Raw genomic sequence first — 11,902 nt, 5'->3', positions numbered from 1 at the left:
CATTTACTCTTCTTTATAACAGACATATATATTGACCTATCTCCAGATGATAGATCCTTAATCCTGATCCCAGCAAGGGATAAGTGCTCAGTAACTCTCTGATGACTTGAACTTCATTCTGTTACAGTTATTCTCCCTTTTCCTCTTTAGTGTAAATTGTGAATTCTGAGTTTATATAATTGGTTGTTTATCTTGCCTATTAGATTCAGAAATTACATAGTTAACAGAACTTAAATCTTTCCTTTTATTACCTGGAAATTTATTTGTTCTTAGGAATTGTTTAAATATGTTGACTAACAGGCTTTCCTTGCCATAGAAAGGTTGAAGGATTAGGTATTTGTAAAGGTGTTTTCCTTTCTTTCTTCCAATTCCATTCCTTTCTCACATTTTTTGTTGTTGGTGTTGATGGTGGTGGGTCAGGAGAAGAAACTATGTAGTACCCTTTACAGATCCAAAAAGCTATTCACCGTCCTAAGTTCAGCTGCTCCACTTCAGGACTTGAGGTTCCTCCTTGATTTTAGGAACACTGACCGCTCTTCTAGACTACAATAACTTTCATTCAACAGTTCACGTTTAGACCTGCTGTCTATGAAGCTTTCTGACTACACATGTGAGTTTCAATCACGACACAGACTCACTCCAGGTAACGAATAAGAAGAACAAAAAAGTCTTCACAATCAGGAGCCTTCTGTTGCCCTCACTGAATTTGATCCCTTTCCTATTCAGTCTGTTCGTTGTCTGTCTTATTGAAAAGTGTTCTACTCAGCTTAGTGACCCCTGGTTTGTATTAGTTGCCTGAGTAATCTTCTATCATTTTCTTCTATCTTCTGTGTTCTTCGCCATCCAGTGAAGGGGCACATAGGTCTCTTTTTTCATTCCTCTACTTAGTTAAAGATAAACAGAATTATAAATGCTTCTGAGAATCAGCATCCTGTAGCAGCCAGAGGAGAATATTTGGAAAGATAGATCTCATTTGTAATGTCTATATACCAGAGTGGTGGCTGTGTTGCCTCAGACAATTCACCTAACTCTTCTGAACCTTAATTTCTTCCTCTGTATTGGTATTAAAAGTTCTAAAACACCTAATATATTTTTTATTTGAAGTAAAAGCAATAATAAATTGTGCTTAACACTACAGCTGACCAACAATAATGAATGTTAATTTTCTCTACGTTCTCCATCAGAGATGAGTTTTGAAGCAGAACTTGTGCAGACACTCCTGAATTATGGTGACCATGGGCAGCTTGGCATGTTGCTTATATTCCCAATTCAAAAGCAATAACCTGCCCTAAGACACAGCAACACATCTGTTCTGGCTTGAGCTAGAACCAAATAACTAAAGGAGAATGATTGAGTGAGCTGATGTGTGGGTAGGTAAGGAAAGACAGATCAGAAAAATACTTTACTCTTCACTTGTTTTATATTGACTCAAAGAGTGACCCTTCATCGGGGGCTTATGTAGCTGCCTTTTGGCATCCCAAATTCCTTTGTAGAACAACAAAGAGTGCCACCCCCACTCCTTGCTGCAAGCACAGAACCACTTTGTTCATAGGCTTAGCCCTGACCTTTTCCAGAGCCAAAACCTGAACAAGGATAGAATCTTTATTGTTGGTCTAGATAAAGCATGCCTTGGTAGCCTCAGCACACTCATGAACTGCTGTACACTGTCATCCCTGCTATGGTGATGTGATCTGTAGAACTGGGTGACTGGTTCAGTTTCCCTGCCGGCACCCCAGTTCTGTTGTTCAGATCCCTGAAGATCTGCCTAGTCTTGTCAGGCCCATCCTTCAGAGAGGCCAACATTGTCACTTACGTTTTTAGCCACAGGCTGGTGACACTTCTCTGAATGACTTTTCCTCAAGAAATGGCAAGCTTGGTTGTCTGTTGGGAAGTGTTTCATCACTATCTGTCCTACTAGTCCACCTCATCTCCCAGATCAGTTTATCTTGGTTTTGGACAGCCCAAAGCACACTGGGGTGCACCGTATTGATTTGAATATGCAAATAGAACTGGACATCAATCACTGTGGAAGTGTGCACTTTATTTGAGTGCATTTCCCTCTAGCCATGCCAGGGCTAAGATTGATGACCTTTTCCAGTGAAGCACCTCATTGAGTTTAGAACAAAGCTTGCTGCATTTTTGAAATCCAGGAATGTGTGATTTGTTCACAAGTTAACAAATAGTTCTGAAAATTGGCAATTATTGACGTTTCAAGTGACCAGTGTACGTCCTTCTCAAAAGTTAACATGAATTCTTTCACAGTGTGACAATAGAACAACCTTCCTCAGAGGGAAGGAATCAAAATATCCTAGAACCAGGAGCTCCAGCACTTGATTTTAGCACATATATAACACACAATTCTGACATGGAAATTTTAAGTGTAAACAAAAATTATTTTATTTTCCACAGATGGAAAGTGGAAGGGGAATTTGCTAAAGAATTAAGTTCACTTAGCTTTTGAAGGAAAAAATAAACCCATCAATGTTGTGCTGATTATTATCTTTGAATCCAAGAACTGTGTGCGTGTGTGTGTGTGTGTGTGTGTGTAACTCACATATACATACAATTTAATTTGTATGTAATTAAGGACCAATGTTGGAATTAATACTAAAAATAGTAAAACATTCTTTATTTTATAGATTGTGCTCCTCAGCAGCCATTCAGCAAGTTACCTGTCAGTGCCAGGCAGTGCGACTGTTCTTGATCAAACAGAACCGGATAAAGAGAAAGCCTCCAGGCAAAAGAAGCGCATATTCTGATAGTGTAGCAACAGGTAAACTAAGAAATATGCATGAGTACCAAAAGTGCCTTAATGTAATAACACCACGAATAGTTGTGCTTATTTTGCATGGCTACTCTGTGTCAGGCATTGTATTAAAAGCTGTACCTGTATTATCTCATTTAATCCTCATAATAATTCTATATATATATATACACTGTTATTACCTATGTTTTACAGCTGGGGAAATTGAGGCTTAGAGACGATGAAATACTTACATGGTAGTAACAGAACGGAGTATAGTTAATGCTGCCTGGATATCAGCAAAAGCTTTACAGGGGAAGTAATTCTTTGGTAGGGGGTTGAAGGATGCTCAGGATTGATACATAATGGAACAAATGAGTCTAGTTAGAGTGGACAGAGTGGGCCATGGCACTGAAATTACACGGTATGTTCGGGGAAATGTAAGAAAAATGATGTTGCTATACATAGGTGTGGTGAGTCAAGGGAGCATCAAGAGGTGAGTCTAGACAGGGGGACAAAGACTATGTTGTGAGGGGGGTAGGTTGTCCTGTTAAGAGGTTTAGACATTGCCTTGCAAGTGACAGGCATCATTGGCTAGGGGTGGGGTGGAATTGGGATTAGTCTCAGGGAAGGTTATGTTTGTGTTTTCAAAAGATTATTCGGGTAACCAACGTGTGAGATGGTTTGGCAATGGATTGGAGTGCCTTGAGTCAAGAAGCTTAATTAGAAGTTCATTGTACATTCAGGTAACAGATAATGTGTGCCTGGATGAAGACAATGGCATAAAGATAGAGAAGAGAATACTCTTAAAGGTAGACTAGACGGTATTGGTAATTGATGGGAATTAGGTGATAGAATGAGGGATTGCTCTTGATTTATGGTTCTTTGGACTGATATTTAATGACAAAATGGAAGACTAGGCACCTTAAATAATTTTGATTAGGTTTAACAGTCTTAAGGAAGTGAGGAAACAAATTGAAGACCATTTGCTTCTTAAAAATGGGTTCTGAGCAAGAAGAAAGCAAAATCCCTAAATAGGCAAGGGACACCGGGAAGCTTTCTATTATGCCACCTCTCTCCATTACCCCACCTCTGATTCAAAGCACACCGTGCTCACATTACCTGACCAAGGTGCAAAGATTTATACGTAACCTTTATGTCAGCGGGAATTATTTTAATGCTAACATCACATTAATTCTCTTTGACATGGATGACCTTAAAGGAATAGAAATTTGAGCTTAGGTTTTGAGGATGGGTGTAATAAGATAGTCATGTGCCTCATAATGATGTTTTGGTCAACAACAGTCTCCATGTGCCACAGTGGTTTCAAGCTCATAATGGAACTGAATAAATCCTATCACAGAAATACTTACCGTAGTGTTACAATTGCCTACAGTATTTAGTACATTAACAAGCTGTACAGGTTTGTAGCCTGGAAGCATTAGTTTTACAATATAGCTTAGCTGTATACTAGGCCATCCCATCTAGGTTTGTGTAAGTACACTTTATGATGTTTGCACAATGACAAAATTGCCCAGTGAAACATTTCTCAGAACATATCCCCATAGTTAAGTAACGTATGACTGTATGTCAAGGGAGGAATAAGTTTGGAACTTTGAATACATTGGTAACTCTTGGCTGGCTGGAATAGAGGAAAGTTAGATTGTTGAACAGTGATAGGCAACAGTGTCCCTTGATGAATCTTTGTATGCTCAGTGCTGACCTAACTCCTAACGGCCACAGAATTATATTAAGTAAACTGAAGTGGACACCCAGTCACATCTTCTAGTTTGCTTGGGGCCTGTGAGAAAGAACTTAAACCATACCCAAACAGGGTTCAGAAATTTACTGCACTATCAGTGAGTGGATTGAAGGTCCTGAGGATCAGAATGGTGAATGAAACCAGAAGGCTACCTAGAGAAACCACCACAAAAAGAACATAAAGTTGATTGGGTGAATCTGAGCAGCAGATTTAGGGTAGCAGGGTGGACATAGGTTTTAGATAGAGTGTGAGGCTGTATCTGGTGATCTCACATCTCAGCCTCCCTCATGTCCACTAGCTGTGTCATCAGGGACCTTAGTGCTCTGCTAGGGAACCCTCTTCTGAAAGAGCTGATCATGAGAAGTGGAGGATAGTCCATTGCCAGTTCAAATGCTAGAAGAAAGCTAGAGGTCAATGGCTTGGAGGAGACTGTCAGTGGCCTTTGGTCAGCGGAGCGATAGATGTCAACAGAATGGAAGGAGAGTTGTAGACTAAGGAGATGAGGGCAGGAGGACTCCATGTTTGCAGCCATCTCCAGCTCTGGTTAATGATGATGCCCTGCTCATCCTACTCAAGGACTCTCTGAGGGAATAGCTGGAAAGGAGTTCTAGAGAGAAGAACAGAATTCCAGTTCCAGGTCATCAAATAAATGGAATCCTTGTGTGCTAAGATGTGGCATCTAAATGATTCACATTTGTACTTACTAACAGCTGAAGCCTGGAACAGTTTGATTCCATGAGAGATGCTCCATAAGTTTTCATTGAAAAAGTGCAGCAATCATAAAACATTTTAGAATAGGTTGGGTCTGAGAAACAAACTTAAATGAGGAAGGAGTTTAGGTAGCCAGTGGACACCTGGTGATACCAGATGTAAGAAATCAAAACTATGTAGCCCTTATATTTAAAATAATATTATTAATATTTCTAAGATCCTTGGAGACAGACAGAACCCCATTTACCTTCAAACATCATTTTTTCCATCTCTACAACTAATTTAAGCTGCTGGTGCCCGTTTTAGATGTGGACGCAAACCTGCAGTCAAATAAGGAGAGAGGATTTCCATGTTCCTCTCATCTAATAGTCACTAAAAGGACGGTGGCATTGCACGTTTCTGACCAGCATGGGGCAGAGGGAGCACAAGGAGCTTTAACCCCCTTCCTAGTGAAACATTAGCCAACCATGGGGTGGGCAACCCACATGGAAGCCTAAACATTGAATTTGAACCTTTTGATGGGGATCTCTTTAGCTGTTCTGCAGCACGTGGAATGCAACCTCCATCTTTATTTCTTTTGTCTTAATCCCCACTTAGTGCCACAAACAAAACAAGTACCCCCAAAATTTTAATGATTGACAAATTAATAACCTAGAATGAAAGTGTCATGAAAGCAGGGACTTTGTCTTGCTCAGTGTCATAACCCTAGCACTTACAATAACTTCCAACACACCATAGATAGTAAATATTTATTGAACAAATATATCTCAGAGAAAAGATTTTTTGACTTCTGAGTTGGGGGAGCAATGAAGAAGAATAATGGTAATAATAATAGTTATCCCTTATTGAACACCTACTATTAATCCCTACTATAATGGATGCATTTCATAGTTTATTTCAGTTAATCCTCCAAGTTACCTTATTAGATAGAAACTGTTATCTCCATTTTATAAATGAGAAAACCAAGGCTCAAAGAGGCTAAGTAACCGAACTACAATCTTATGGCTAGTGTGTGGTAGACCCCAAAATGAAGCCCGTTTGTCTGACTCCAAGCCTATGTCTTTCCATTAAATGTTGCTGTCACCACATCTAAGAGGAAACAATTCTCCTGTGACTGAAGAGCCTTTTTAGGGCCCCCTTCATGTCCTTGTTCCTTAGGCTATAGATAAAGGGGTTCAACATGGGAGTCACTATGGTGTACATTGCAGCTGCTGCAATGTCCTTCTCTTCAGAGGCAATGGAGGGAGGACACAGGTAGGCACTCAAGAGGGTCCCATAGAACACACAAACAACGCAGAGGTGGGAACTGCAGGTGGAAAAGGCCTTGCCCGCCCCACCATGGGTTCGGACCCTCAGGATAGCAGGCACAATGTGGATGTAGGAGGTGACAATGCATAAAAAGGGGACGGTGAGTACGGTGCCTCCCAAGACAAAAACCATCATCTCATTGATGTGGGTGTCAGAACATGACAGCTTCAGGACAGGAGTGATGTCACAGAAAAAGTGAGCAATTTCCCCAGTCACACAGAAGGACAACCGAGCCATGAGGAACGTGTGAGTCAGGGCAACGATACTGGTGAGGACCCAGCACAATGCAAGCATTAGGGCACAGACTTGGGGGCTCATGACTGTGGAGTAGCAGAGGGGGCGGCAAATGGCCACATAGCGGTCATACGCCATGGCAGCCAGGAAGAAGCTGTCTAGATCACCAAACATCAGAAAGAAATACATTTGCGTGAGGCAACCCGTATAGGAGATGGTGTGATGCCGAGTCTGTATATTCACCAGCATCTTGGTAACTGTGGAGGACGTTAAACCCATGTCAACAAAAGACAGGTTGGCCAAGAAAAAGTACATGGGGGTGTGGAGGTGCAGGTCAGAGCCAGTGGCCAGGATGATGAGCAGGTTCCCAGTCAAGGTGACAAGATACATACACAAGAAAATTCCGAAGAGGGACTGCTGTTGCTCTGGAGACGCCGATATTCCTCGGAGGAAAAATTCAGAAACGCTGGATTGGTTTTCCATGACTCTGCAGCATCTGGAGCTGAGGGAAGACAGTTAGATGCTAGATTTCATCTACAACTGCATGGGCTGACTCCCAAATCTCCCTTTAAGTTCATTATATTCCTAATCCTGACTTTATCTTCATTCTGACCCTGCTTCTTTTCTCTCTTCCTCAGGGTCTCATTTTCCCCCTTTCTCCCCTCTTTCTCACTATTTAATCTTTTACACATAGAGTCGCCTCCCAATAGGGTCAGGGCATATTCTTCCTTGGCATGACCATGCCTTAGACTAGGTCTACAGCCTCATGTTAGTTTCATTCTTGCAGTAGGCTGTCTACATGAGTAGACTAAGGTCAGCTAAATTTTACATTCTTTTGGGAGGTAGCCAAAAAACCCACACACAATTCTTAATTTTGACACATCCTCATTCATTTTAGTGTGAAGGGCATATGAAGGACTCATGCCGCTTTATTTTTTCATTATTTCTTTTGAAAAAGAAAATACGAAGTCCTGCATTTCTCCCTGCATTTGAGTTTTTGTCATTGGCATCATCATCACCCTGTAGCTAACGCATATTACGTGTTAGCCACATATATGACATGTACTCTAATAAGTACTTTATGAAGATTGTTTCCTTTAATCCTTAAACAACACTAGGATACAGAGATTGTTATTCTTACCCTTATATAAGAAAACTGAGGCTAAGGATGTTTAAGTAAATTGTACAAGACCCAGAGCTCATAAATATTTGAGACAGAATGCAAACCCACAGCATTGGTTTCCAGAGACTGCACCATCAGTCAATATAGATAGAAAGTAACTTTCTATGACCACATTTACATTTAATCCCTCAGTATTCTTAGTTTAACATATTTAGTCTCACTTGCCTTTACTATATTTTATATGTGTCTTTTACAGAAGAACAACGAAATTTAAGAACTAGATAGAACCTGAAAGATCACCTGGTCCAGAGATCTCAAGCATTGGTGTGTAGCCCATTTTATCATAATCAAGTGAGATGCTTATTTAAAATCCTGATCCCGGCTGGGGGCAGTGGCTCATGCCTGTAATCCCAGCACTTTGGGAAACCGAGGCAGGTGGATCTACCTGAGGTCAGCAGTTCAAGAACAGCCTGACCAACATGACAAAACCCTGTCTCTATTAAAAATACAAGAATTAGCCGGACGTGGTGGCACGTGCCTGTAATCCCAGCTACTTGGTAGGCTGAGGCCGGAGAATCACTTGAGCCTGGGAGTTGGAGGTTGCAGTGAGCCGAGATCGTGCCATTGCACTCCAGCCTGGGCAATACAGCAAGACTCTGTCTAAAATAAATAAATAAATAAAGATAAAAATCACAATCCCTACCTCAGACCTGTCAAATTTAAATTTCTAGGATACAATTTAGGTACCTGTATTTAAAAACTAAAACTGAAGCCTTCTTAGGTATTTTGATGCTCAGTGAGGATTAAGAAAATTTTGCTTGGTCCAACTCCTCCCTTTGATTCAGATAAATAAGCTAAAGTTCAAAAGACTGAAGTGATTGAAAACATTTACACTATGTCTTGGAGGAAGATATGGTATGAAAACCAGGGTATCGGCCGGGCGCGGTGGCTCACGCTTGTAATCCCAGCACTTTGGGAGGCCGAGGCGGGCGGATCACGAGGTCAGGAGATCGAGACCACGGTGAAACCCCGTCTCTACTAAAAAATACAAAAAAAAATTAGCCGGGCGCGGTGGCGGACGCCTGTAGTCCCAGCTACTCGGAGGCTGAGGCAGGAGAATGGCGTGAACCCGGGAGGCGGAGCTTGCAGTGAGCCGAGACTGCGCCACTGCACTCCAGCCCGGGCAACAGAGTGAGACTCTGTCTCAAAAAAAAAAAAAAAAAAAGAAAACCAGGATATCAATGCTCTCAGACAGGTGTTTTTAAAAATCAGCTATCTTTTCATTTTTTGAATTATTTTTGTCATTAATATCTTACAGATCTAAATGTGTTTCTTTGTCCTGATTTATATTTAGAGTCTATACCTGAATAAAAAGTTATCTTCAAATTGATAGCTTTACTAAAGCACTGTTCATATTCTGAAGTGGATAGCAACATCTGAGAACCATTGTATATGTATCTATCCCTGAACCCTACACTGACGGAAGAACATCTCAGGGTTTTACAACTTTTCTGAGGGATCTGAAGGCTACAACCCAAGTTTTCTCCCCTACTTCAGCACTTGATAAGGCACCCTCTGACAGAGCACATTCTAATAGCCATGTTCAGAAGGGTAAGAGATCCTCTTATGTTCAGCTGATTGTTTGTCTCATCAAGAGAAGGGCTACACAGTGACAGACAATGCCATGTTTTCCTGGCATGCAGACTCTGCCTTCAGCAAGCAAGTCCTTTCATTGCGGTTTTCAAAGGGACAGTCAGTTATTTTAGGGAAGAGCAGCATCTTTTTGATCATTTGTGTTGGCATATACTGCCTTGATCAGGCTATTTCTATGGAGGTTCTTTGATCTAGGGCACCAACTGCTTAACGTCAGAAAACTCCCCAAATCCTCAAAAAAGGGTCCAAAGCAGCCTAGCTTTTTACCTTCTGTCATATTTTTTGTCTCTACTCAAGCACCTTGCACCATCTCTTGCCCTATTGTTTGGTTTTTCTCTTTCCCTAGAAGGGTTTGTCATCCCTCATCCTATCTACGGCCTCATAAAAACTCTGTAGATCTTGAGACATCAATGGGGTTCTTCCAGAAACTTGGGGCAGTCCTTCCCTCTGTCATCCCAGGGTGATGAGGTCTCTTTACTTACCTCCACTGCCTCTTCATCTACTGTGTCAGCCAACAGGTAAGAGCTGGCTGGAACATGATGGACAGAGTATTCCAAACGTAGGACATGCCCACCTGTGACTGTTTGTCTCAAGTGATTCTGGTTACCACTACCCTGGTAATAGAGAATAAGGCAAAGCAGATGTCCTTAATTTGAGGGAAGAGCTCAGATTCTTCCTGACAATCTTTGTGATGACATTAACTGAAATGAGGGTACAGGATCAAGAATAATGAATACAAATGGCAAACAGCTGGAAGCAGAAGTCAGGCTGATAAACCAAGATTAAAAATATATTTAAGGGGGCTTAGGGGAGGGATGGAGAGACTAAGATTGTAGATAAGAAATCCATGAGATGAATAAAGGACTGTAAAGCCAAGTTAAAGCCAGATAAGTAGGGGAGGCTGGAGCAGTGGCAGTTACATTCATCAGCTGGAACAGAAAAAATCAGAAAGAGGAGTACTTGAGATGACCTGGGACACATTGCACTGTGATCCCACCTAACCAAGATCTCTGGGACTTTTGAAGTTTTTTATGTTTACATTTTGAATCCTGAACCAATAAACTCAGAAACGGAGAGCTGCTGGCTTATCAGGCTACTACCAGGAGGAGGCTGAACGTATTACACTTGGGGCATCTACAGATACAGGGAGTCATGGGACAGAGTTCCCTAGTGCCCTGTTAGAGTTAACTCATAATTGCCCAATTTTCTCTCTGTTTTTCTTAGAACAAATTAGTACAGTGCTGGCTTTATTTAAAAATTGGGAAGCTTTACTTCTTTCTCTCTGAAAAGTGGGGGTGTTAAGATGTTACGGTATTTTTCATGCATCCGTGTGAAGAGACCACCAAACAGGCTTTGTGTGAGCAACAAGGCTGTTTATTTCACCTGGGTGCAGGCGGGCTGAGTCCGAAAAGAGAGTCAGCAAAGGGAGATAGGGGTGGGGCCGTTTTATAGGATTTGCGTAGGTAAAGGAAAAAGGGGGGTTGTTCTCTGGTGGGCAGGAATGGGGGGGGTCACAAGGTGCTCAGTAGGGGAGCTTTTGAGCCAGGATGAGCCAGGAGAAGGAATTTCACAAGATAATGTCATCAGTGAAGGCAGGAACAGGCCATTTTCACTTCTTTTGTGGTGGAATGTCATCAGTTAAGGCAGGAACCAGCCATCTGGATGTGTACATGCAGGTCACAGGGGATATGATGGCTTAGCTTGGGCTCAGAGGCCTGACATTCCTGTCTTCTTATATTAATAAGAAAAATAATATGAAATAGTGGTAGAGTGTTGGGACGGTGAAAATTTTTTGGGGGTGGTATGGAGAGATAATGGACGATGTTTCTCAGGGCTGCTTTGAACGGGATTAAGGGCAGCTTGGGAACCTAGAGTGGGAGAGATTAAGCTGAAGGAAGATTTTGTGGTAAGGGGTGACATTGCGGGGTTGTTAGAAGAAACGTTTGTCATTTAGAATTATTGGTGATGGCCTGGATACAGTTTTGTATGAATTGAAAAACTAAATGGAGAAAAACAGGTATTAAAGGACTAAGAATTGGGAGGACCTAGGACATCTAATTAGAGAGCGCCTAAGGAGGTTCAGCATAGCCTTGCCAGCAAAGATTGTTTATTTACTTTAAGAGTTAAGAGTGGCGGTTTGGGGATAACACCAGGAGATATCAGCTGTGCTGGCTTGGAGAAACAGTGTAAACTGGCAGTGTAAACAAGAGCAGGGCATGTATGAGTAGTTGAGAACGGTGAATAGGAGTATGACTAGACAGAAGACAGTAGGGATGGCAAGTTTTTTGGGGCACAGTCCAAGTTGGTCTGGTGTCTGGAATGAGACTGGGGCCTAACAAAAAGGAGCGTCTATACAGCTCAAATGGGC

At 41.7% G+C, this 11,902-nt stretch overlaps 1 protein-coding gene across 1 annotated transcript; it reads right to left on the bottom strand.

The window, feature by feature from the left end:
• Window positions 1-6,305: 6,305 nt before the first annotated feature.
• On the bottom strand, window positions 6,306-7,241 carry OR1N1 (olfactory receptor family 1 subfamily N member 1). Its single transcript, XM_055269929.1, has one exon. The coding sequence runs from the start codon at window positions 7,239-7,241 to the stop codon at window positions 6,306-6,308; it is 936 nt and encodes a 311-aa protein (XP_055125904.1).
• Window positions 7,242-11,902: the final 4,661 nt, after the last annotated feature.

The sequence above is a fragment of the Symphalangus syndactylus genome, chromosome 3 (genome assembly GCF_028878055.3).
Source record: "Symphalangus syndactylus isolate Jambi chromosome 3, NHGRI_mSymSyn1-v2.1_pri, whole genome shotgun sequence".
Lineage (NCBI taxonomy): Eukaryota > Metazoa > Chordata > Mammalia > Primates > Hylobatidae > Symphalangus > Symphalangus syndactylus.
This window is presented reverse-complemented; position numbering and strand designations above follow the sequence as displayed.